This window comes from Lagopus leucura, unplaced genomic scaffold (genome assembly GCF_019238085.1).
Source record: "Lagopus leucura isolate 7727_CA_CO unplaced genomic scaffold, USGS_WTPT01 Super-Scaffold_100004, whole genome shotgun sequence".
Lineage (NCBI taxonomy): Eukaryota > Metazoa > Chordata > Aves > Galliformes > Phasianidae > Lagopus > Lagopus leucura.
In genome coordinates this window covers 39,941,601-39,969,535 of record NW_024962264.1, presented here as the reverse complement: position 1 = coordinate 39,969,535, position 27,935 = coordinate 39,941,601, and the positions used below count along the sequence as shown (strand labels likewise).

General features: G+C 38.1%; 1 protein-coding gene across 3 annotated transcripts in view; it reads left to right on the top strand.

The window, feature by feature from the left end:
* PPP3CA (protein phosphatase 3 catalytic subunit alpha) overlaps window positions 1-27,935 on the top strand; it is a 189,573-nt gene that overhangs the window by 147,722 nt on the left and 13,916 nt on the right. Inside the window, exons 7-11 of one of the 3 annotated variants that reach the window (XM_042871136.1) lie at window positions 9,013-9,090; window positions 10,644-10,738; window positions 19,845-19,970; window positions 22,627-22,701; window positions 27,577-27,600. In XM_042871136.1, the coding sequence (XP_042727070.1) occupies window positions 9,013-9,090; window positions 10,644-10,738; window positions 19,845-19,970; window positions 22,627-22,701; window positions 27,577-27,600 (398 nt within the window). Of the gene's footprint in view, window positions 1-9,012; window positions 9,091-10,643; window positions 10,739-19,844; window positions 19,971-22,626; window positions 22,702-27,573; window positions 27,601-27,935 lie in introns of all 3 variants that reach the window. The other 2 variants (XM_042871135.1, XM_042871137.1) reach the window with 2 other exon arrangements.

The window sequence follows — 27,935 nt, the reverse complement described above, 5'->3', positions numbered from 1 at the left end:
AAAATAAAATAAAATAAAATAAAATAAAATAAAATAAAATAAAATAAAATCCATTATAACAGGTGCATCATCCAGCTTTGCCTGCCTTTTCTAGCTTCCTCCTAAAAAAAGAAGGACAGTTTCCAAAGCAGCCAGCTAGGATGTAAAGAAGTGACTTAATTAGGCTGTCCTTCCTTAAGACTGTCTGTTGATAGAATGAACTTTAGTTTAATTTATCAAAAAATAAACAATTAGTCATTTCCAGAATTTTAAGTTAAAAGATAGTTGTGGGCATTTTGTAGCAATGTCAGAAAGATTTCAGAGACACATGCCAGGAAAATGATTTCCAGATGATTAAGATCTCTTAATTGCAGGAAATATCTGTGATAAATAGCTTCTTTTTTATAAGGCTTGTTCATTATCATGGCAAATTCCAACTGACACTTAAAGCGTTTCTCTGGTTATTTCCTATAACAAAATGCTATGAGAAAGATGTGTTTAACAGTAAAGCAGCCTTCCAGCTGTGTACATGCAACATTAACTGGGCTTTCCAGCTCAGGAGTACATTAAATCTTCTCCACTCATCCAAAACTCATTTGAGAAACGTTGAGCCATTTGTATGAGCTAAATGTATGTGAGAAAGTATAAAGAATGTTGTTTATAGTAGTCTGACAAGCTTTTCACTACATCTATTAGGTGATCACTCACAGCCTATTGAATTTCAAACTGATCAAGCTTTTTCTTCAAGAAATTTCCTTTTGTGTCACAATTCTTAAAATGAGTATGGATAGCACTATAAAATCTGTTCTGGAAATCACAGATGTAACCTGTCATTTAGAGACGTAAAGGAAAGTCAGCTCAATTTTCAAGGGTGCTACACATGAACATTTATTATCTTTTGCGTCCTCCTGTGCATTCCACACTGGAGGTTGTCAGAATCTGTGGGTCCTGGGAAATAGCAGTAGCACAATGCCAGAGTGAAAAATAGCTGTGATATTTAAGTAACTTTTTGGAAATTTGCGTAATTTCTCTGTACCTTAAAGTAAACCAAGAGCAACAGTGATGAGATTTCATTTCCCTTTCCTGAAATTATTTCATCCTAACTCATAGAAAATAATATTTTATTCAGAGAATGGTACAAACAAGGGAAATAGTTTTTCCTGTGGTGTGTTTTTTTTCCCCACCAGATTTTTCAGATTTTCAGCTGATCTACCAATAAAGAAGTCTACTTTGTTTATCAGATTATGTAGTTTTGCTTCGGATTTATGTCGTATGTGTTTATTTCCACTTAGCTGGTTGTACTGATCTTGTCAATGACCCATAATACTTATTTCATGGACTTGTGGTATAGTAACTCTCAGGCTTTTTTGTGAGAAATGCATCTACCTTGGCAAGACATGCTGCTAATCTGACAATGGCTTCTTTCACTGAACAGAAAGCTTGAAGTCAGCTGGACTTTTTTCTCTCTCAGAAACATACTAATTTAAGGAGAGACAGCCAGAAAGTGGTTTAGACAATGTTTGAAGTAGGAGGCAAAAAGTGTCCTTTCTAAGCCACACTTGGAGTGGAAGCATCATTATTCCCATAAGATTTATGAGATGAATGAAGAATTAAGACGTTCTTTCATCACATTTAGACAAAGTTGCTATGTGTATACAAAGTCCTAACTGTGAAAACTGCAATTGGATCCATGCCCAGCTTGCTTAATTTCCATTGTGTCAGAGCTCTGATGAAGAACTTCAGGAGTCCAGATACGCTGCTAGGGTAATTAACTGTGCCTTGCCGTGATGGGGCTGCCTATCAGGAAAAAGCACACATACAAGCTTATTGCTCACTTTCTGGAATCATTTGTGCATTAGACTTGGTTATTTAATTGATGTTAGCAAGAGCACAAGAGTAAGGTGAGCCTGGCCCACATCAGTGGATGGCCACAGAACTAGAGCAAATACTGCGGAATTTTTTGCAGGCATTGTGCACAGGCTTCCTGGGTTTTGCTAGTGAGCTTGTTGGTAGTTCTTAGGGAGTGCTGAGATTTGTAAGGCTGTTGTTACCTTTTTTTAAAAGCAACAAAAAGGGAAGGCAGAGATGTAGCGAAGCAGTAGCAGAGTGGCTACCATTGGAGACTCCTAAAAGAACTTCATTTGCTAGCCTTGGCAAAAATAAGGTGACTTGGCCTTAGGAATGCTCAGGGTAGGATAATAATTTCAGCCCTGTCAGCGCGTTTCAGTGGTTTACTTCACACATAAGTTAGGCTCGTGAGTAACAAGGACTCAATAAATATGTGCTAAAAAGCTATTGAAGATTGTAGTGTGTTTCACTATGCAATATGATGCATAATTACATGTGTGTGCTGGTACAGTAGCATCATTTTAAACATTTTCATCACCTTTTCATTCTTCCTTCTCCAAGGCCAGAAATTTTTTGTTGACTTCATTATACCTACTCGGTTGTATTGCTGGAATTGCTCATGTGTTCCATCAGATCTGGGAACAAGACCAATTTTAAAAAGAATGACTCTGTGGAGAAGATATGTACATAGGTCACTCTGCCTCCTAAGATAGGAGGCGTTACATTTGGAGCTGCCCTTGTATTTATTGTTCTGATCTGCTGTGGCTCCCTGGTTGTTTCTCAGTGCAAGCAGCATGATTAATGACAAGAGAAGACTGGCTGAAAGATTTGCTGGGAGCTGCCTAGGACAGTGAAGCAGCAAAAGCCTTTGGTGACTGAAGTACAAGGTTGATGGGTTTTACTGAAAACTTTTCATACACGCATGTAATCTTCTTAGAAGAAATTTGAGTGCCCTCTTTTTAAGAATGTGTTTACAGCTCTTCACTAATGGCATCATGAAAGATATGTAGTTCAGTAAATTTTTTGTCCCATTTTGGAGAGGAAGCTTAAGTCTACATCCAGGCCATGTGGTCATTAACTTTGAGTTTCTACCTATTCAGCATTTTCTCTGTTGTTTCCAAAGTTTCTTATGTTTGGCAAAGAATTGCCTTTCTGAGTTGTTATCTTGTAATATTGCAAGAAAAGAAAATGTAAGCAGTGTTAAACTCTGTCATTGTTTTGTTAAAACTGGACATTTATTTATTTGGCTAAACAGTAGTATGTATCTGTGGGTTTTTGTGAATATAAAAAGAAAGAAGCAAGATTATAAAAATTAGGATGGGGCATTTTGTCATTATCACTCCTTTAGAAAAAGTCCTTCTTTCTCATATATTAAAAAAAGATTTCATGATTGAATACTGCATGAAAATAGCAATCTGTGGGTGTATAAAATTATCAGGCCAAAGTTGATAGTATGACAGTGCTCACCTGTCCAAGTTATGTCTATCCAGATGTGCATAAGAGAGCTAGATATGGGTTAGACCAAAGATCAGAAAGGTTTTCGGATTGTTGTTGTCCTGGTGTGTCTGCTTCTCCAGCTTCTGAAAAGTCATGTGGAGGCGAGCACAGGGGGAAGCAAGCCAACTGTCTTGGTTGATTTTGTCATTTCCTCCTACCATTTAGAACATCAGTATGTGTAAATACCTTTTTCTTTTTTTTTTTTTTTGGTTGTTCTTGTGACAAAAACATTTCAAAACATATTTAAAGCCTAGTTCTCAAATGTGTGTGAGTCATTTTCTGCCCTGTCCATGTCACGTAGGTTGTTTAGTTCTATCTTTGCATTTCCTTGAATCTGAAGATTAGCTGCATTTGTCTGAAACCTTCAAATTATATCTGCTAGGAAATGACCCATCAGTCCAGGCAGGAGGTGGAGGTGGCTGGACTCCTGGAGCATGGGATGATGCGCTGTTATTTGGGGAGGTCTAAAAGAGGCTGAGATGGAAGCTGTTATTTATAGTTGCAAGTATTTTTGGTAGCTTTGAAGGACTTCCAGAAGAGTTTGTGCCTTCAAGGTATTCTATAAATGCAAAACAAAGAACAACCATGATCCCAACATGTCTGTGCCTGTTCTTTAAATGTGTTGGAATATTACTAGATGAAAAATAAACTTTATTCAAACAATAACATGCTATCATTAATTTTCAACATGGTCTATTTTGGGGGTGTATTTTAAGTCAAAACTTTCACTGAGATCTGTTATTATGAATGTGCCTCTTTATGCATCTTCTGCAAACATGCATGTGTTTCCTATGAGAAGGGCTGGATGTTCCTTGGCAAAATGCAAACCATGCAAGTGGAAATCACGGGGCATGGATGCTGATGAGTGTGCTTGCATGCAGTCCATTGTTTTCCTGCTGTTGTTGGAAGATCAATGTACAAATATCTACTCTTTCGGTTCATGTTAGCTAAGTATTGTTTCTGTTTCAGAACTGTGCAAAGAAATCATTGATCATGCAAAAGATACCTCAGAACTAGTAAAATATTCATGAGACATTTTAATGAAGAAGGAATGGTGAAGGGGGATATATCACAGTCACATACTCCATGGAGAATAACATCTCTAGTTTAGCAGTGGGATATTTTGTTTTCTCTGTGAGTCACTGCTCTTCTGTGATTCAGCATGACACATGAGGTGCAGGCAGAGCGGTAGGTTGTTCTGGAAAAGCCTGTTGCGTGGGGGGGAGGAGGGGGTTCTGTTTGTTTGTTTTCCCTCTTGGCCAACTGTTTTATTTCTGGCTCAGCTGAATTGAAGTCTGGGCTCTGCAAAGCAGGGTGAGGAGGAGAGTGTTTCTGGAAGGGTAGCACTCACAAAAACAAGTTGCGAATTTGCTTACAAGATGACTGCTTTGATTAGAAATATTCTAAAATCTAGTGATTTTTATTATACAAATTTAGAAAAAAAAAATCCAAGTGGAAATTTATGTAAAAAACTTGTTTCTAGTAAGCTGTGATATAATCTTTGGTTCTTTGGCCATTTGCAGGGCTTGCTACAACATCTTGTTCTCCAAGGTCAATAGCTTCAGGATTTCTGGTATTATATCTATGGATTTACTTCCCTACATTACTGAGGGATACTTTTCTGTATTTATAAATTTGTGTTGAATGTTTAAGATGAAATCACCTTTGGGAGGGAGCAAAACAAAGTGCTGATAATTGCAGCCCTGTATTGTCAATACCAGTACAGCCTACGTAACATCTACATACAGCTGAAAACTTTGCTTATCCCCAGCAGCCACTTCAGCAAATAGCAAAAGAAAAAAACCTTTGAGAGTTGCCTTGTGGCTACTTGTGGGGCAGTGTTTTGGTATTGAGATTGTTTTTTCAGTACAGTTGCCATGCTATTTACATAGAAGTAAATATGACAGTCAAATTTTCTTATATCTGCGTGGAGCACTACTTGGCCTCTTTGCCTTTTCTTGGTAATGGGCAGTGTAGAACCTGAAAAATAGCCAAATCCTACTAATACAAGTCTATTTTCCTTGAATGTATGATGAATAAGATAATTAAGGTATTAAAAAAAGGAAAAACTTTTCTACTTTGAAAAGGAAAGAAGAACCTATCATGTCTATTCAGAAGCTTTTTTTTTTTTTTAACCACTTCATTTAAGTGGTAAAAGCAGTACTTAACACTGCATGAAAAGAATACTTTGGAAAAAGATGTATTAAGCTAGACATTTTGAGCAGCCACACTAATAATGAGCATAATCAACTGTCTATCAGATTTTTTGTTACAGACTCCTGTTTTCATTAGGTAATGGAAACATTTCTAAATAAAATGCACCATAAGCCTACACTGAGGTGATTCCAAATACCATACATGAGAACATAAGCTGGGTAGGCCATGTTCATAAGCACTTTGCCCTTTGAGCGGGTTTGTAGACTTTAGCTGCAAAGAACATTTCAGCTTCAAAGCATCCAGGAGGTTTGGAAGTGAGTAGTAAGTAACCCTTGGATAAGCTGAAGAAAGATGAGCCATTAGATTTTGCATCGTCATTTCTGAATTATCATCTCACTCACGTGTGCTGGAATAAACTGATGGGGCAAATAAGTGGTTGCAAGTGAGCCTTAAAAGTGGCCAAAGAGTGGCTGGGACAGCAAGTCTTCTGCTTGGTTGAGACTTTTTTAAAACTTGGTCAGTACATTGAGCAAAAAGTTGTTCTTAAGAATTTTTTGTAACTGTGTTACCATGACTGTACTTTGTCCCTAAGGTACTGTGAAACAGTGGTGTTTCACCAAGGTGTTTGATGGTACATGCAGCCCCGTAACATCATAATAGAAGCCTAGAATTGTTTGAGATGGAATGGATCTTAAAGGTCATCTAGTCCAACTCTCCTATAGTGAAGAGTAACATAGCTACTGCTACATCAGGTTGCTCAGATCCCCATCCAGCTTCACCTTGAAAGTCTTAAGGACGGGACATCTACCACCTCTCTGGGCAATCCTTACTGTAAAAAAACATTTTCTTTCTATCCAGTCTAAATCTCTCCTCTTTTAGTTTGAGACCATTTTCCCTTGTTCTGTTACCACAGACTCTGCTATAGGGTCTGTCCCCTTCTTTTTTTTGCAGCTCCCCTTTAGATACTGAAAGGTCACTATCACAGCCTTCTCTTCTCCAGGTTGAACAGCCCCAGCTTTCTCTGCCTTTGTAGAGAAGGTGTTCCATCCCTTGGATCATTTTTTGTGGTCCTCCTCTGGACACAGTCCAGCAGATCCATGTCTCTGCTGTACTGAGGACTCCACATCTGGATGCAGTACTCCAGGTGAGGTGTCACCAGTGCAGAGTAGAGGGGCAGGATCACTTCCCTCGATCTGCTGGTCATGCTTCTTTTGATGCAGCCCGGGATTGGTTGGTTTTATGGTCTGCGAGGGCGCATTGTGGGCTCATGTCCAGCTTTTCAATGATACCTGATTGTAAAGTACACACAGAGATGCAGGGACGCTACAGGTTGGTTTGCATTGTTTACAGGCATGCTGTGAGCCCGTTGTGTCATAGAACCAGCACACAAGTGATCACAGAGATGCCTTTGTGTCTTCCCCAGTTCCTTCTATTTCCTTTTTTAAGACCTTTCTGCCTGTTCTATTATTTGAACTACAGGAGTCATTGAATCAATACTGCAAAATAGCTTTGTGAATGGATGTTAATACAGAATCTGTTCTGCTTTTTATTTAGCTATGAGGTAAAATTTCAGAGCTGTTTTGTGAAGTTTACACCATTTGTCGCTTGTTTTGATTTTTCTTTTATTTCTTTAAGCAACAGTTTTGATTGTTGCTCTCCAGCTTGCCCAGCAGTAGGAAGAGAGAGCTGTAGTATCTGTGAGCCTTATCTTGGGCCTCAAATCCAGGAAAACATCTGCTGGATGCATCTCCCAGTCACAGCTGAGGCTCTGCTGTGGGACTGGCCACATTCAGAAGGCCTCCCATGAGACAGAAGGCTGTGCTTCTCCTTCAGGAGTTCTTGTAAAGGCAAGCTGGAAGAATGTCTGGCCTTATAATACAGACGTCTCATCTGCTGGCGCTGAAGGGGCATTGGTGACGTTAGGACAGCACGGCATACCAGCCCTTTCGTCTGGTTATTATGGGGTTTTCTATTTTTTAGAGCATTAATTAAACAGAAGTTAGTGGCAGGAGGTGGTAACACTTGCTTTATCCTCAGGTTTAATGTTTTAAATGCAACTTCCTTAAGCTGCTGTGAGAGTGAGGCAAATACCATGCTGGAACTCTGCCAGTGAGGAAGGTGAAATTCAAAAGAGCCTTTCAGACAGAGGATCACCAGGCAGAGGGATTTGGAGCAGGGCCGTCTGCTAACTCACGGGGTGCTCACTTTCCTGCCTGGATGAAGGATCACGAAAGAGAAAGCAGTCAGCTTAATGATCTCTTGGTTTCAAGGGTGGGAAATAAATCTGCATAAAGCAAAACAAATTACATAGGATTGACTTGATGAGAGGAAAAAGAGAAGAGCCTCCACATCTGCCATCTGGTTAAACAGTCTTTCCCAGCCCTTGCATGCTTTTAAGGGGCCTGATAAGGTTTTGTCAGATCTGTGAAGAGTTGTTTTCATTCCACTGCTGCTTCACCTTCATGATCATAAACGCACATTCTTTATTGTGTTTTGCTCTTTCTTTTGTTGGCTTTTGACAGAGAAAACCAGATCAGTTCTGCATTAGCTTTCTAAGGATAGGTGGTGTTCTGCTTGCTGTCTTGAAGTGGTACATGGCCTTCATGCTGGCTGTCTTTTAATACAGACCTGGAGAGTCGTCAATGGTTTGAAAGCAAGAAAACATCTGTTACAACAATAAACAGCTTGTCTTAGAAACTAACACTATGGAGTAATTTCAAGTTGTATTAACATGTATTTAGCTATAATTTTAAATAACTTTTCTCTAAAAAATGGTTATTTCACACAGTACTGACAAAACTGCATTCAGATTCTGCTCTTCATTCTTGTTCAGTGTCTGTAACAGTATGAATGGTCTTCATGATACAGAGGTGGTGGAGAAGGGCTTCACCATTTGAAAGCAGCACTATTCATGTGCAGGAAAAACATGACAGAGGGATTTGCACCACTTTCATCTAATTATTTTGTCATCATACAGTAGAATATGTCTTGTAAAAGTGCATTCAGTGAGCATGCTTTGGGGGTGTTCAGAAGTCACGCAATTCATATTTTCAGTTGCTAAGGGGAAAGTTTTTGTCAGGGATGTGACATTCATAAAATCACAAATGTAATTTGGAGACTGTGTTACCTTTCTTTGTTTCTCCTTATCTCTCCTACCATATTACTTGGTGTCCGTAAGCAGCCTATGCTTACTGCAGTTAGGGGACAGGGTTTTCTGCTGCAAGCAACCATTGTATTGTTTTTTTCTTGTTCTGAGCTCATTGAATCTAAAAGTACAGTAGAAGAAACAACTTTCTGATAGGCTGCATCATGGTTGTTATGTAATAAATTGCAGATTTCCAGTGTTTTCACTCAGTGCAATTATGGGATGGGAGAAGAAAGTGCTGCTTATGGTGCTGTCTCTGCCGAAATGTGCCAGCAAAGCAGGGCTCATTTCATGAATGATGCATATTGGATCATTTTTTGAAAGCTAGAGCTAAGTGTGGTGCTTCTGGTAATACCATAACAGGTGCTATTATTTTCTTCCAACAGTTACCCTGCTGTGTGTGAATTCCTACAGCACAATAACTTGTTATCTATACTTCGAGCTCATGAAGCCCAGGATGCTGGGTAAGTGTGTGTGGAGAGGGCACCAGGTGAAATTAAGCAGGGCAGGAAAGAATAACTGAGTGAGAGCGAACTGCAAAACTTAAGAGCTCTTGCAGTGTAAAATTACTTTTTATTAATGGTACAAAAGCACGCACTAGCTTTAGAATGCACATTCTCTCACATGATTACTACCAAGCTACAGGGCTTAATGAATCCTCATATATCCCAATTACGTTTAATGATTTTAAGTGACATAAAATGATCAGAAGTTATTTGGATGCCAAGTTTGGGAGGGGAAATCAGTTCAGCTTAGCAAAATAAATTTTACAAGTGTGGCTGACGCAGGCTGCTGTGATGTCTAGGAAGCAGTTTGGCTCATGAAGACCAGAACTGTTCCCTCTCAAATTCTTCACATTTCTTGACCTACTGGTTAAGAATATATATACTTTACCATGAAAATTTGTTGAATGTACCATAGTTGAGAAGTTTGGATGAAGGGTTGGTACCTGAATAAATACCTTTGCGTGTTTTGCACAAATTAGTAATGTGTTTATTGTGTTAATTTGGAGGTAGAAACTTTACCCAACCTGAACAGTAATAACAGATAAAAAGTAATGATATTGTAGGGTTTAGATCGATACGTACTATGCATATAAAAAGCCATTCTGAATGCTTGAATTATCACATACTTAAAAACCTCAATGCAATTAAAAGCAAGCTATTTCTCTGCCAAAAGTAACTGGCATGAAATACCCAAGGGTAATGAAATTTCATTTTTATTCTATTGCTTTCCAATAAAGGGTGAAATATAAAGTTTTTTGAAAGGATTGCACTAAGTTTCTACAATGGTTTCAGTGTAGCTATCGTGGATGGCCTCCACATTCTTCATTTTCTCGTAGCTTAAGGCTAGCGAGAAGTATTTGGTGTTGCTTGTGTTAAATTAAGACAAAAATACTGTTTGGTCAGTTGGCTTTTGGTTTCTTGCAGGTTTAATGCTTGGCTGATTATGTGTTGCTCTGTTGGCCCAGTAAGCCTTTTATTTTTCATAATGCAGAAAGGTTAAGTAATGAAAACATGCAAGCACTAATAAGTTGGCTAATAGACACAATTAGATTAGATGTAGCACTGAAAATATCAGACCCTCTGGTTCCTCTTCCTTTCTCTACTTTCCATCTCCCCAGCCTTGCCATCACTTGCACATGCAGGAGAGTAAAAAGCCGGAGACTTGGGGCGAACATTTCCTTCTCTTCTGAAGGGAGGAGTGCTGGTGCTGGCCTTCACTCAGTCCTGTGAAAGACCAAGTGCTGGAAGCATCCCAGGGTGCCATGTGTGCAGAGACAGGCCACTAGCAAATTCATAACAAAAAAAGAACTTCTGCTGTGCAAAATTGCATCTATAATGAATAAATCTGCAGGAATTCTATATTTTCTGTTTTTAAAAAAGCACATATGTACATCTTCTGGCATTTGTAAATGCCAGTGCAGTAATGTATTTGTGTTTTTTGCACCGTATTTGGTCAGTGATAAGTGAGGTTTCAACAAGGGACAATTATTAATATCTTTGCTTTCCCCTAGGTATCGCATGTACAGGAAAAGCCAAACAACAGGCTTCCCTTCACTAATCACAATTTTTTCAGCACCAAACTATCTAGATGTATACAATAACAAAGGTAAGATTTGATTTCTATTGATATATAGTAGACTGTAATTCTTTGTTCAAATGTATTACATTATTTTTTCTTTTTCTCCTTTTTCTATTTATTAGTTCATGACCATTCAATTTATTACTTAATGCAATTTTAATTGAGTTTATTATGGGCAGATGTGTGCCTCTGAATATAACTGTAGATTCTAACATGCCTTAGGATATTTCTGTATTTTGACTGCAAGTTATTAAGTAAATGTTATACAGGAAACAACACTAAAAACAGCTCTATTAACAAAGAGAAGATTTTTATGAAATGCTGTTGTTGGTATGTTTGGAGACCAGTGTTCGATATAATTATTTTGGTCACTTTTCTGCTCCCCAAGAAAATTAATGGAGTTTGTATACACAAACCTTCTAGCCAGCTAGCAAACATTGACAGATCTTCAATGGGTAAGGCTTGGAATACATATTGTCTGAGTTCTTTTATGTTTTGTTTATTAATCGTTTGAAAGCAATTAGGTAGGAAATAAAATTCCATTAGCCAAAGAAAGACTGTTGCACAAATAAGCAGTCATTGGTCACTCTATAAAGGCTCTGATGAATATGAGTGTTTGCAGCTTCTCTGAGATTACTGCATTCCCTGAAATCTCTAATGAACTGGAAAAAGAAAACAAACCTGTTTCTGAAAGTAAAGCATTCTAATAAACCTGTCCTCCAATATCTTTAAATGATTGGTAATGTCTACTTCCTCCCATTCCCAGTAAAACTAATGTTATTTCTATGTGTTAGTAAGAAAAAGATTTTTTTTTTCCCAATGAGAAAAGCAATTTCATTGCAAAGAGATCAGTCCTTGAACAGAGACATTTTTAATTTGGATGGTTGCCTGCAAAAGCTTTTGTTTTTTGTTTTTCTGTTTTTCTTTTTGCAAACTTGAAAAAAAAAAAAAAAAAGCTTCCTCAGGCATCATTTTATATTATAAAACTTCTAATCTGAAAGCTGTTATGCCATTCAATGTATGTACAGGCAGGAAATAATTCACTGTTGGGTTAGCAGTGTTGTTGTTCATGTAGTTCTCAAAATGTGTATTAACTTGTGGAAAAATTAAGAACATTCTGCAAAATAACTATCTAAGTAGAGCTGTTGGTAGCTATTTTTGTAAAAGTAAATAATACAGGGACTTGCTAGCAACCCAAACGGGCAGGATGAAACAAGGAATGTGTTAATTTTCTTGGCAGTAGCAATGGTCTTGGTGGAAAAGTGTGCTGTGAGTTGGCTGCTTTGGGCAGAGCGCAGTCTGGTGACAGGTCTGTAGAAGCAGTGTGACATGAAGCGTTTGCCTCTTACTTCATAATACATGAAGGCATTTCCATGCACATGGAGGTAGTGGGTGAGCAACATCTGATTTTGTCATGAAGGCAGACATTAATTATGAAGTAATGATTTATAAAATACAAAATCTTGAATTTTTACAGCTCAAAGTTTGGGTGGTGAAAAAGAACTGCCCTTCTATTATCTCTATGTTGAAGCAGAGTCATTTCACTTGTCTCCCACTGTGGAAACCTTAAGACTGGTGGAAAGTCCTTGCTGATAAAAGGTTCTGGGCCAGGTTCTGAGAGCTGATAACCATCTGTGGTCACGAGTGACATGTCGATGTGTTGCTGAGTGTATCCAGTCTGAGTGAGCTCAGGCAAAATCACAATGGTAGGAGAGCAGCACCACTCCTCAATATATCTTTTTTTTTTTTTCTTCTTTTTTTTTTTTAATTTAGAAGCTGACCTTTAGTGGATTTCTAATGCATTTCTGTTTAGTTTAACTGCCTCCTTTTCTCTCATTAGAAGCCCTGATGCATTATTTCATGTGACTGACTGCACTGGCTCTTGGCTTTTAAAGCACATCATGCATATTTTTTCATTCTGCATTACTCATGCATGTTCATCTCGATAGCATTTGGGCGTTTGCTTCCCTGTTCAAGAAAGGAAAAACTCTGTCATTCTGAAGCAGTCCAAAAAAAACAAAAAAAAAAAAAAGAAGCCACTTGTTGACATGTTTGATGTGCAGTAGATAGAAAGAATGCAGAGCTTCTGGCTGGCTAATTTCAGGAAGGGAAGGAGGACACCTCCACACAGAGGTGTTGCAGTGTAGTTGCTGTAGCTGACTCATTATGCATTGGTGCGAAACCTGATTGATTTTTAAACCAAACCATTGAATTTTCACTTACTGTCAGCCTTTGGAAAGGCAGCTACACTCCTACTGGTGCCTTCCATTTCTAATATATGCTCTTAATATGCTTCTGGTTGTAATTTAGCTAGCAGAGTCACCTTGCATAAATTAATTAGTCTCCATCTCCTACTGGCAAAATGCTGTGTTCCAGGTTTTGTTGTTGTTTTTTATGATAATGTTGCTTTTAAAAAAACATTAAAAAAAAAAAAAAAAAAAAAAGAAAGTAAAAGCTACAAGGGGCTAGGAATTCTCATTTTGTATCCTTGGTTAATAGTTCTTATATCCATTTAAGCAACTATACTTTCTTGTATATCTTCAGAGCTCTTCACCAGGACTAGGCTTGGCTGCTAGCTTTAAGGGTTTGTTCAGTCCCAGCTGGAGATCAATCGCTAGAATCAGATACTCACACAAAGAGCAGATAGGGAACATTCCTAAAGCAAATGGAAATTCAGCAGGAGTAGCTGTAGACACGATACCCAAACAAAACCACATTCAGCATGTCTGCTGTTAATAGTGCAGACCCTTGACATGTTGTCACAGTTCTGATCAGCCATGGGAATCTCTTTTGGCTGGAACCCCTGGATTCTGGCACGGGAAGGAGTTCTCTGCATCTTTCTGATTACTGGCCGTGGCGTCTTGAAGTCTGTATGAGTTGCTCAGCCATCAAGTGGCTCTTGGTCCTGTCACAGCCCCCACCCGCACGCATGCATGACATTAGGCGCCAAAGTTGGGTTTTTCAAGGAATTACAGTCAGGGGTCCCATTCTAGTTAATGGAGGCAAATAGATGCTTTCAGAATATTCCAAGACTCAGAAACTACCTAGATGTAAGGAGCTTAGTGTCTCCTTCCTCTTTATTGTTATTAATGCCTTCCATATTTATTATAATGAAAAACATTGGCAAAGGCAAAGAATTCATGCATACGTTTTTGGCAACTTCTGAGTTTCTGTTCAGTATTTCATAACTTTCCCAAACCTTTACACACTCATATTATTGAAAGGCATAAAGAAAAATATTCTGTAAGTTAATTATTAAAACTTTTTGTGAGGAATACTGGTACACTGTTGGTATTCTAAGAGATATTCTTGGAGAAGATTAAAAATCCTCCTGATTTTTGATAGCTGATTATGATTGTTACCTGTGGCTTCAAGATGAAGGCTGTCCTGATCAAGAAACTGAGATTTACCTCTTGATTCTAGAATGCCCATCATCAGGAGAGATTCTCTGTAGCAACCGTAAGAGGTTGCCAAAAAGCACTGCATTGTTTGACCTGTTGGCCTTGTACAGTGTTTAAACATTCATTCCCACATTTCAATTTTTAGTAGCTCATACTTCCTTAATTAGGACTTGCTTTAATGCTGTTTGTGCCATGACAAGAACAAAGATTCTACAGAAGATCTACAGAGGCATGCGATTTATTTGTTAATTATTGTCAATACTTAATATTTTAGTCTTTGGCTGTCACTTTGGTGTCATGCATGCATGTGCATGCTTTTTGGCTGAGTGAACAATTTTAACTAGCTGTCTAAAGACAGACTGTTCTGAACATTTTTTAAAGAGTAGGTTTCATAGTGACAAGATAACCACTAGAGAATCCAAAGTTGCTGAAGAAAATAATGCCTCTCTTCCAACATTTTTCAATGTACATGTGCTGCAGCTGAAAGGAAAAGCAGATGATGGAAAGAAACGAAGGAAATATGCAGTGGATAGGGGAGTTTGGAATACTAGAAAAATCAAGACCAGATGTACATTGATGTGCTTGTTAACAAATCAGATCAGTGACATCAGTCAAGTGTGTATAAAGCATCAGCATGTGGTATACTGTAGATAGATTTTATATTTCTTAAAATATAAGAAATATACCTGATGCACGTTGGTCTGATAGAAAGTTATTTTCACATTGGATAAAGGCAGAATAATGTACCTGGAAGGCAGAGATGATCTTTCAGAAATAATACCCCATCGTGTAAATGGGACGCTGTGCAACCTTCTGTTTGCCCCATCAGTTCCCTTGAATGCTCTAGCACTGCTTTTGTGATGAGGCCTTCTCAAGGAAACAAAAGCTTCTAAAGAGATGCTCTTGGGATATTTAGGCCATGTCTTTGCCAGTGCAGAGATGTTTGGTGCTATTTCTTTTGAAGATACAATTGTACATGTCAAATGAAATTCTTCAGAATTTCCAACCGCAATTACCCCTACTTCATTATTGCATTATTTACTTCATTATCTTGCGCTGTGAGTCATTTTTTCCTTTGAAAATGTTTAAACTCCATAAGCATTTCACTGGCCCTTATCCCTGACCTGTCTCAGGCAGCAAACGCTGTGGTTACTTAGCAACTCTACTGGAGGAGAAAGTACTGCTCCCAGTTGCACAGTTAATGCTGAAGTTAATTTGGCGTAAAGTCAGAAATTCAAATTCTCTGTTTAATGTGGAGAAGTTGAGAGACCTTTCACTACTTTTCTAAGTGCAGGATGAGTATTCTGAAAAAAATACAAAAATATTAGTTAATTTATTTGTTGAAATTACTTTGTGGTTGTTTACCTAAAATAAATGCAGTTTATTCTGGGCTGCTATTTCTACCATGCTCAATTGTCTCCCTCTGACAAACAGTTTTTCAATTAATTTGCACTGAAAAAATATTCAGCTGTACTTGAAGCAGGTTGACTGATGTGTTTGAGTACATGAACAACAGGGCACACAGTTTAATGGTGTTCACTTTGCCGAAGGCCTTAATTCAGCTCCCAATATACAGGCTTTTCAAGTGCTGTTTTTCATGTCAGAGGGATCTGTGATACCCACTCAGCTCTGACAAGCATGACACAGGACATGGGGGTAATTGAGGCTCCTCTGTAACAGAGGGAGACCAAAGAGATGGCAGTTTCGGGTAGCATCAGATGCTTGTGCTTTATCCTAATGAGATAGAAGAGCTATCTCCATTCCAAGCTGAAGGAAGGTTTTTTTACCTGCATATTCATCACCGCCTGCATTTTCAGCCATAGGTACTGATGTTAAACGCTTAAGATAAACAGTACGAATTCGCATTGCCTGCTGCATTAGTCTTTCATTTCATTCTAATGTGATTTCAGCATCCGATATCTCAGTTTAGAAGCACTGGAAAGAGGTATAATGTCATTTAGGGTATCTGCACATCTTCACTTTACAAAACATTGGCTTCTAAAACTCATTTACAACTGTGAATACCAAAATGAAGTTAAAACGTGTGTGACTGTTTAGGAATAAGAAAACAAGATTCTTGCTCTTCTTGGTGATTATGGGCTATAAAACTGTAACTGGTGGCTTGTTCTGCAAGTGTCTTGAGTATAGCTTTGGAATGAGAAGTATAGGGGCTGCATAACAAGCATCTGAAGTTAGAAATAAATGTTTGAGAGAGCCAGATTTTGCTCAGTTACCAGTTTCACAGCCAAAGGGATGTATCCCACTTCATTCCATTTCCTCAACCATCAACCACGTGGCCTGTAGTAATATAATCCTCAAAAGATTCCTGCTCCATCAGGGCCATTGAGGTTTTCTGTAGCTACTTATTCATCGAAGTAATGTAAAGTTGGGAATGAAGCAGAGGTGAAACTCCCAAACCTTTTCTGAGCCAACAAAGGAAGAAGAGATCTGTGAGCAGACAGAAAAAAGCAAGGGGCCAGCAAAGCTCAGAAAAACAGCAATTTCTTCTCAATCCAGCTGAAGTTTTCTCCCTCTGACTACTAAGCAAGAGCTGATCTGTTTAAGATCATCGTATTAGGTAGTAAAATATTTTATGTACATTACACCTGTAAATTAAAGATTGTAAATTACACATTCAGAAAAGTATTTGTGGCACTAGTAACTACCTTGCCTTATTTTACTCTTTTAAGAATAGAGTCATTTGAGAACATCTCCATCTTTGTTATTATGCTACTCTATTGTACAGCATTTTTTTTTCCTTCAAGTGGCTCTTGAAGTCATTTGTGAGGAAACTGTACCTGTTACTTAAAGAGAATTGTTTTTAAAATACTGTTCTTGAAAATTGCTTTTCTAAGATGTTTAGGTATATAAATTAATAAGGTGATGTAAAAACGTTTTTTGTACAGTAATCTCAAAGTAAGTTGTCTTCCTACAAAAAAAGTCAAACAAGAAAGCCAACCTTGAAACCATACAACTTCATTTTTACCAACTGTCTTGCTTAGGATGCAGTCTTTTATAGAGGTTAGTTTAAATAAATAAGTAGTTCTGTAAACAATCCATCTTTCACATAACTTAGAAGAAATTTGATGGTAAACTGGAGAAAGCAGGAAGGGAAACTACATTCCTTCAACTCACTAAAATGAATCAGTTGAAGTTTTAGTCCCCCTGAATGAATCTTCACATCCATTAAGTTTGTGTGGTTTTGATTCATTTTTACTGCAAAGCCACAAGCTATTTATTTTTATTATGCAATTGTGTCACTGTAATAGAAGAAGAATGAACTTTGATGCGTCCTCGGTAATTTAAGCAAAAAAGTGAAGGAAATATTAAGAGCATTCACACTAGTTTTCTCATTTTTGCTAATAGCAGGATGAGGCCATTTTTACTGAAAAGCAGAATGACTGCCAATAGAAGGGGCAAGGGTCAAATGTGCTTCATTTAAATTAAGGGTGTCTAGCTGGCAGAAGTTCACATAAATGTTAGCAGTCTGTTTTCAGTGTGCACCAGCAAGCAGGCTTCAGAAATTCCCAGGTCACTTCCAGACTGTCAGCAGCAGCAAAACGGAAGGCCTTTAGCAACAACATTATGCATTAAAAATAATAATAAAAGATTAAAAAAAAAATCTGATTGAAACACTTCAGTCAGTGGAAACAGGTGAATAATTGGAGTTAATTGTTCACCTCTTTCAGTCCATGTGTGATACACTGCATTACCCATATTTTTTGACATATTGAAGTCATGCAACTTCATTGCCAGCACTGGCTGTTAAGTAATAACCAGTCACTGGAACTATGTTCCTCCTGGAGAGGTATTAATCAAAAATACAGGTGGAAAAGGGAAGACCAAATATTATATGCCTTGTAATCTGTGTCTTTGACGTGCTACATTTCTGACATACTTTTGATTCTTGCTGTTTCATCATTTATGATGATATTATCATCTATGCTTCTTGCTTTCTTTGTAAGCTTCAACAGTATTGCCTTAGTCTCCTGCTGATGAAAACTCTCATCTGCAGTCTTCTGTACCTGTATTCTTTAAGAATTTTAATCTTTTTCTGTTGGAGATAGTTATGAGTCCCTATTTTTTTATGTGGTCATCCCAGAATTGCCTTTCTCTCCGTAAACAATATGGAGAGAATATTTGCTCTTCTATTTCATAAATGGCTCCATACATCGTAAATACGCACCCATGTGCAAAATAAATATATTTGCATAATTCTAGAAATTACGAACTTTAAGAAACATATTCTGTAAATTAAAGTATACACTAATTAGCTTAGAGATACTGTTACCAAATTGAGTCTTCAACTACGTTATTAAGATGTTGTGAGAAGATTATTTAAGATCTTTGCAAGAAGGCTGGTGAAAGAGTTGGGGCGTGGGGGGTAGGGTGGAGAAGGAAAGGATTAAATTGCTTTACTGTTTCCCAAGATGAGGCATATAGGTCATAAAGTGAACAATAGAAATTCAGCGCTTGTTTTTCTTCCTTAGAATCTTCTTTTAAAGCCAATAGGCAGACTGTGATTCAAACAGCTATTGCACCTATCCCCATTCAGTGTTCTTCCATATGGTCTCAGTAAATGACCAGAGGTTTGAGTCATTTACAGCACTGTAATAATTACTTAAGGCTACAAAAATTTTAAAATTGCATAAAAGTCTAGATTTGCTGTGCAACATAACATTGGGCAAACTTAATGCTTTAGTAAATGAGTTTTGATAAAGGCAGTTATCTAGGTTTATGTTAGACTTCATTTTATGTCATCTTTTGCATTTTCAACATTATTACTTTATGCCTCCGTAGACAAATTAATGTTGCCCCTGAGAGAATTGATATTCTCTCCTGCCTGCACTCTTGGTGATCTTGACAATACCCAAGCAATATTCATCCTTTCCCTTTTCATTTGACTTTCATCTGCACGGGGCCGGAGTACAGCATGATCTTTTCTGGAAATAAATAGCTGTTTCTTACTGATGCATTTTGCAGTGCTTTCATTTTGTTCTGAGTATTGGAAAAATAAGTTGAAGTCATTCAGATCCTGTTTCAGATAGGAACCTGAAGCCATTAACACAAGATAGCACTGACAAGGTGCTTTAGAAGTCTTCTAGCTATAGCATAAACATCTATATTTCTGCATGTTAGCAGATGTAGTCTTTTTCTATTAAAGACTCTTAACAAGAATGATACGAATTTTAAAAGGAACAAGGCAAATACTATTACTGTGCATTCCTATGGACTCTTGTTCATATGGATTGAGTAATGTGAGAAGAAAGTATGATCTGTTGTACCTTATGATGAATGAAATATGTTGAAATTGTTCACTGAAAAAGTAGCATTCAAAATATGAGTGATAAAAGTTTTTATTTATTATCTCCTAAGTGTGATTGTGAGAAGCTCAGATAACTGTGTAGAAGGAACACTGGGTGGATAGTCTCCGTTATTCTTTTCTGGGGGCCGATGCCAGAGCCTATGTTTATGTGTACTCAAAAAGTTGTTATTTCACTTAGCAACACATCTTAGTACTAGTAGATGACACCACTTCCAGACTGGAAGTGGCTTGTGACTTCTATGAGGTTATATCCTATCATAACTAGCAGTCAAGTGCTGCTGATGTGGTGTCAAGTGGTTGAAAGCTGGTCTTGCAGCCCTGAAGGCTATGAATACTACCAGTGTTACTGGTCTGAGAGTGAGTCATTGATGTAGCTGACATCTTTTGTCTCTGTCTCTTATTTTAGCTGCAGTATTGAAATATGAGAACAACGTTATGAATATCAGGCAGTTCAACTGCTCCCCTCATCCTTACTGGCTTCCAAATTTCATGGATGTGTTTACCTGGTCCTTGCCGTTTGTGGGTGAGAAAGGTGTGTAAATTTTCTTTGTTCATATGTTCTTAGAAACTGTAGAATGGTTTGTTAGTCACTTTGCATGTGCCATAGTCTATTTGAAATGACAAGAATAATTTGAAGACTGATGAATTGCTTTCAAAGACAAATTTGAAGAAACAGGCCACAGGGACAGGCAATTACCAAAGGTTAACCACACTTCTCCTGTTTGTTTTTTCTTTCGTATAATTTCCACTCTTTTCAGGCTATAATGCCATTGTACCTGCAGTAGAAATGGATTTTATAACGTTGCAAGCCAGAGGCGAATTCACTGAATAAATTTTTTACTTTATAAGCTGTTTCTTTATAAGTTTTTGGGAATTCTCTTGGATACTGTTCTCTGCTTGAAGGACATCACATCAGTCTTTACTACATTATGGTTACAGCCTTATCCAGCTGACCTGCCATGATAAGGTGATGATGGGCTGCTTTTTCACCAGTAAATACAGAACTGGCGATGCTAAGACCCACTCTGGTTTATTGTTCCTTGATAGCAGAGAAGGAAGTACATGAAGGAAAATGTGCCTCCAAGCCCCATCTCCACCCAGAGTGTATGGTGCCTCATTGTTGGCGAGAAGACTCACCCTAAAATGTAACTCATGAGTTATTGAAACATGATGCTCCAGATCTTGCCTGAAGACAACTTCATGCTGTGAATGGCAAGCACACAAAGGACACAGAAAAAAAGCTTTAGTCTAACATATTAAATGAATACATAATGCAAACTGCTTAAACCTGAGTCGTTTTATTCAGGGCCTGAGATGAGGCTTGCTTTGATCCATCCATTATAGTACATTGCTGCAACAGCAATTACTGCCAGAAAACTATAATAAACTCATAAAAGCTGCTTGGAGAAACAGTTCCCTCCTAATAGGCAGCTGAAAATACAGCCAGCTGTGGCTCTTACCTGCAGTCATGACCAGCTTTGTTTGCAGCCACTCCTTTGCACTAGAAAAGCTGCCACTGACATGGCTGAGATCTCTGTGAACTGAACAGATAGACAATAAAATGAGGATTAACAGAAAATAGACAGCTGTTTCCACTAATGGAGACATTACATAATCCGTGCTGATGCATGGTTCGGAGTTTCGTGAGGCAGATAAAATGCTTTAGTTTTGTTTGACCATAAATTCAGGCAGGGCCTGTTCTGATGATGAGTCTGTTCTGCATATACATGGCAGTTCTGTAGGATGCTCTGTCAGACCATTTCCCAGAGGTCTCTTATTGACATTCCCATAGATGAAACCCTAGGACTTCAGGATTTCAGGATGCACAGTCAAGATTGAGTGAGATACTGAGAACACATCCACTCTTTTGTCTTTTTAATTTCTTGTCCGTGTCTTCTCATGCGCTCACTGTTACCAATTGCTTGCAAAGTTTGAAGCCAAAAGAAAAGGAGGTAAAATTAGTGTTTCCCCTTTCTGCAAAACAAAACACATGGAGTGTAAGAGTTCATGTTCTATACAGCTTTTTAATTCTCTTCTTTTATAGATTTTTTTATTCCTCAAAGGCCAACAAAGGTAGGAAGCAGTTAGTTACATTTGTAATTTTTAGTGTGGAAAGTCTTTCCACTAATATTGTCAAAGGAATAAATATTAAATCCTGCACTAATTTAGGAAAAATATAGCTTTGCTCCACCCTTCTTATGTTTCAAACCATCATAGTTGTCACAGAAGAGAATTCTAACAACCATTTGATTCAAAAATTTAAACTTTCAGTCTGTGTAGCTGGTGCAAGGCTGGCTGTGCCTGGTAACCATTTTAATGATGCTTACTATATGTAGATGTAGTGGAGTTTTTATCAGTCTCCTAATGATTTCACATTTACCTCACAACCTCAGCTTTTTTGATCTCTAAATCCACTTACTTGGCTGTCATTTTTTTTGTTGGGATTTTGGCTGTTCTCTGTGTGCTCTCAGGTCAGTGCCTCACTTTTCCCATTTCTCAAAAGGGCTGAGTTTAAGGCGGTCTGAGGCTGGCCCCTCCATGCCTGAGCTGTAAAGCAAACAAGCTGAACATATTCGAATTTACCAACGACATTTGTTTTTGTACTATTAGTCCTGGGTTTTAAGAGATGCTGCCCCTTTATAGGCATCTCAATAGGGCTAATGTTTTGTTGAACTAAAACTAGTGTTTATTAAAGACTCTGTAGTAATGAAAGTATTACTGTCATTACTCTTTCGATAACTTTTCATTTGGAATGTTACTTCTTTTTCTCTGCAAATTGAAATCCTTACAGCAATGTAGCAGCAAGAGAAGAGCAGTCAACTGTGTTGTCCAAGTTGATTAAAAAAAAAAAGATGTATTGAGGGGTAAAAAAACCCCAGAAGTTACCTAGCTGTTCGACAGTTGCAAAGATCGTAATTATTTTTTTTATTTTATTTACGTTCATTTATTTATTGCAGTGATTATTATGTTTAGAACAATTTTCTACTGGAAAACTATGCAAGCTGCCCTTTTATTAACTACACCAGACACTCCATGCTTTTATTATTACATGCATAAAGTAAGATCCATGTTGAAGAAGTGAGTTCCATTTGCATAGTGAATTTTCATTCACATTACCATGGCTAGAATTGGCTCTTTGACAGACCAGGGGAGTTTGATATCAGCATTTTGCATTTCTTTTCCTTTAGTGACAGAGATGCTGGTGAACGTGCTGAACATCTGCTCGGATGATGAATTAGGGACAGAAGAAGATGGTTTTGATGGTAAGAGTGTCCTGCCCCTAATAGAGATTGTTTGCCTTGAAACTACTTCAAAGGTTTATTTACTAACCCTGGGATAATTTTCTGGGTCCCACTGAAGTTCTGTGCTGCTGAAAGCAACTGTTGTGCTAGAATCCAATGGATTTGCTTACTGCATGTTTTGGAAAGAATTAATGAAAATCTTGCCTTTCTAACCCCAGCCAAAAGTAAAATCTTTCTCTGGTCTCAGTCTTTTGATTTTTATTTTAAAAAAGCTTTCCTCTCCATGAAATCTGAGTTATGTCTGAGCCATGACACGAAAGGATTAGATGTTGATTTTATGCATAATATACCAGTGAGTCCCACAGAAAGCTTAATTATATTGATGAAATTATTCCTAGAAAAAAATAAGCTTGCAGTGTTCTATCCAAAACATAGGTACTGCAACTTTGGAAGAATTGTACCTGAAATATTTTTAGTCACTTCTTTCAGTGCACTTTCTTATTTAAATGGATTTAAGTAAATAAATGTAATCAATAAAAATCAACTTATGCAAATACAGAAAATGTTCTGCTAAAAAGAAAGGAATTATCATAAGATATTCTTGGAATATTCTTGGAAGGGAATTGATATAATAAGCTCTCTTGTATCTATTTTTTTGACAGTAAAATATACTTATATCTTGCAATTTGATGTTTCTTGGAAATAAATTTATTTCCTTAGCTATTTGGCTGTGCAAGAGTCAATTGCAACTCTCCAGAATTTCCCTTCTCTATTAAGAAAAATTAAAAAACTCCTGTGCAACCCTAATGTTCTTACTATGACTGCTTTCAGTGTTCTGGTGTAATAAGTAGAAATAAAATTAGAGATAGGAAATAGTTAAAAAATAAAAATAAATAAATCTGGAAAAACAGAGCTACTAAGCAACTGATTTCTCATGAAGTCTGTTGGTAGAGTGAAAAAAAGGAGAAAGTGGAGAATTATCAAGAAAGGCAAATACTTAACGAAATAGAATTAATCATTCAAATTCTCTTTGAGTCTTTATTCTTAATCTTTAGAGGAGGAAGTTATGTCATGGGCTTTGATAAGTGTTTCCTTTATGATGGAAAAGAAGAGGATGGATTGTAGTGCTTTGCATTTACCCTGAGAAGCCAAATGGGATTCCCTGTTCTGTAGCTGCTGCAGGGTGGACATGCACATTATCTTGCAGGATTTGGGACAAAGACTGAATTTACTGAAACCAATAATCAGTGCAGAGAAGAAAGCACCTGTTTGAATATTGTGCCCAAACTTTTCTTATGTAATTTAATAAGTAGCTACTGTGTAATTAAAGCAGCGTGTGAAACAGTGTGAAGGCATACAATGAGTAAAAAACTGTGTCAAATTAAATACAGTAGCAGGAGAACCATACGCTTAAATCCTTGGCTCAAGAAAGCACTTAAGCACAGGCTGAAATTTCACTGAATTCATTGCCAAAGCAAAGATTTTATGGGAAAGATTTTTAAATTAGTTCAGCATTGACCTAATATTTTCTTTTAAAGTTGTAGTATAAGCTTCCATTGACACCAAGCAGAGCATAGCTAGGCTAGTGGCTGTCATCCTTTTCTAAGTGTCACTGGATCAGCTCTCCTGTGTCCAGGTGACAGCTCAGCAGAGTGTTATCAAAGCACAGCCAAAGGTGCAGGTTCCCTGATGTCCTTCAGGACAACAGCTCTCATGGTGGTCAGCTCTGCTGCAGCCATGGACCGAGCTGTCTCCAGCAGCAGGAGGGCTCTGTGTCGGCTGCGGATTTCCTGTGCTGTGTGCTGGGAGCAGTGTGCAGCAGCTGTCTCCCAGGGAACTGTACCATGGCATGCTTCCAGGCATGCAGCTTGCCGTATTACAGGTGCCTAAGGAACAACGCGGGCTGAAAGCCTCTTGGCTTGAATGTGTGTGTATTGAATAATTATACCCAACGGCGTTAAAATTTCTAGATGAAGAATAATTAAACCATTCCTGGTACTGTAATGTTAATCCTCTTAAATGTACTTTCAGATTTTTCCATATGAACACTTTCTCAGTGTACAACATTATGTTAAGGAAGATATTAGCAGTATCTTCCTCTTTAGGATGTGCAGCTACAACCTGACTTGAGGTATCTTCATGCCTGTTTCCCCAGAGAGTCCCCTTACAGCTGTAGGATGAGGTCTGTGGCAGTGGGGTTGCAGGGGCTGTGGGACACATGTTTCTGTGGCCCAGAGGGAGCACTGGGCCCAGGGGCACTGCTGCATGCATGGGAGAGACTGAGGGGTTTGGACATAAAACTGCATCTGAAAGTTAATATAAATTTAAATTGAGGCTGATATCTTTAATGATTTCTTTATGCATTACCCATACAACAAAGGAAAATAATATTTTTCTCAAAGATAGTTGACTTTGTGTTGCCTTTTTTTTTTTTCTTAGAGCATTGCCTTTTATGGGAGGAAGTACACGATGTTTCATTTGTGTTCTTAATGAAGCAAACTGGAAGGATTATCAGTTTAAAACTGGTTCTGTCAGGGCTGTATGCTGACAGCCTTGCAGTGGATCAGCGTTTCCACTGTTTTTTAGTCTGCAGAGTCCTGTTCACTCACTGACATTTTCCCTTAGCGGTATTTCCTGTAGAAGGAAGTGTCTGATATCTGCCACAGCAGATGCGTTTTGTTTGAACATTGCATATTTTTGCATCACCTGTAGCTCTCAGGGCTCGCTGCTGATTTCCTTTCTCTCCTTGCAGTTTGAACATGCCCTGACCTGGGTTCCCACATGTAGTGAGAATGATCCATCACTATGGTTTGCACCGATCATTCATTTATCTTCTCTTAATTTTCTTGCCCTCTGTCTTCCCCTCTCACTCACTTTCCCCCTCAAAATAAAGCCCCATCAGTATTGCCTGACTTCACTGCATGGTTTGTGAGCTTTTTTCTTGTTGTTTTTCTTTTTTTCCCCACATTATGCATGCTGCATCTAATCATGAGCACCATGAGCAAGATGCTCCACAGCATGTATTCCTTTCTCCCCAAACTTTTTTTTTTCCCCTGAAGGAGATACATCATGGGGATCTGATCAATTTGTCGGAGGTGGTTATGTGAATGCTTAGTGGGAAAGAACCTAGACAGCAATCATAGTTGCCTTTAGACTGTATCTTCCCTGATGGCTTTTGGTTTCGCTTGCTTTAAAAACGAGAGGAGATGATACGTCAGGTTTTCTTATCTCTGATAGCTTCCTCTTGCGGTACCTTTTCTTTGCTGTTTGCTGTGGTGGTTGCAACGTAATCCAATCCAGTAAGAAAATGCCTTACGTGAACAGCAGCTATGCACTGTATGGTTTGTGCATCAAACATATTGCTTAGCAACAGGAGCTACAAATACCTCTATCCAGCCAGCACGTAGTCAGAATCCTGTTTTATTTTAATTAGTAACATTTCTGGCCTCATGCATTTCATTGAAAAACTAAGCTGCTAATTAAAAAGGTGCAGTAATGTAATAGACAACTTAACACAAATGCTCTGCTTGCTTTGTTTGCGTTGCTATCATGATTTGGTATAAAGACACTTCTAAATTACCTGCATTAATTTTTGTATTGCCTTCAACATTGTAGCTCACAGCCTTCTCACTGAAAAAGCTGCTGTCATAATGCTAGTAGCAGCCGTTATTCCTTGGCTGGAGCACAGGTTCTGCAGTCAAGTGCTGTGGTCTGAAACTAAACTGAGTTACCATGTCAGATGTGTTCTCTTGGTCAAACTGGCTTCTACAGCGAGCAGCAATCAGCATGTGCCATGTGCTTCAGGTCTTCAGCGGTACATTACACCTGGACAAGCTCTGCACCAAGTAACACAGACAGTGCCCCAGGGGGAACAACAGCTTCAGGTCACAGGCGCTTACTAGTGCCTCAATAACAGATTTCATTATTCTAGCTGGGCAGATGGGAGTCAGCTTTTGAATGAGTTAATTTTTAACTAGGAGAGAAATTGAGGTTATTTTTCACCATTTTATTCATATTATTCCTTCAAAGCAGCAACGTTGTGCTGCAGGGCATACGTGCTCTCTATGAATTGGTGGCAGAGGAGCATTTTAATGGGATTTTTACTGTTTTGGCCTGATCTGCTTATTTCCATAGCTGGAGCGTTTTTCACATTGGTGTGCTCTGCCTCTGAACCAGCCTGACAGCACACGCTAGGTAATCAGAGTCCTCAAAATACATCCCATGGTGCAGCTGCGCCAGGGCTCTGAGCACTGCACTCATGTTTCTCTCAAAAATAGTTGGGTAAGAACGCAGTACACTGTACCATAAAGCCACTTGGATTTGCTAACTGCAAGATGCTGGGTCATTCTGACAAATGCATGTGTGCCATAGATAATGCTGGTTTTGCTAGAAGCAATATACATCTACAGAAGCAAGCTATTCTTTTAGATATCAAATGTAAATAAAGAATTGGTGTGTTTGGTGTAAGGAAGGAGGTGTCATCAGTCAGTACACTCCAAATAAGCGGAAAGGGTTAGTCTGCTGGTTCTGAGAATTCACTGAGCCTTAGAGCAGTTGCAATCATGTAGAAGAAAGGATGCAGTCAAGAGATGGTAGCACTGAGGCTAAACTTACCTGCTAATCTGCCTGCATGTTTGTTTCTGCAAATCTTCTAACAAGGCCTTATGCTTTTTTAAAGGTTTTTTTGTTTTCTTTTTCTCTCCCATAGTTTTCAATCTGTTTCTTTCCTTTTGGGTGTTCCCTGCCTAATTTGTTTCTTTTCTGTTTTTCAGACTTTACTTAAACATTGCGTTTCCACTGATGTTGTCAAATATTCTTTGTTGTTTTTTATTTTCATTCTGCAAACATCACTGATCTCTTTCTTTCCCCCCCTCTCCCCTTGGAATTCATAAGAAGATCCCATTTATGCACAAAAGAAAGGTATTAAATAAATTGGAAGGGTTAAGTTTCATTAATTTGCTTTCATGCATAATATATTCATACATAATATATTAGGATGTCATTCAGAGAATCAATTTTTGATTTTCGTTTGTAGGTTTTTTTAACCAGTTTTGTTACATATCTGTTCAGTCCCACATCTCAATATTTTCTTTCTTTTTGCTTCTTAATCTGAAAGTTTAGATTATATTTTATGTAAATCCTATAGATACAGCTTGCAAAATAATTTTATAGATGCTACAATCTGAAATCCAATAGAACTTGTTAAATTACTGACGTGAGATTCAAAGCTTTTATTCTGCCTCCAAAATGATTTG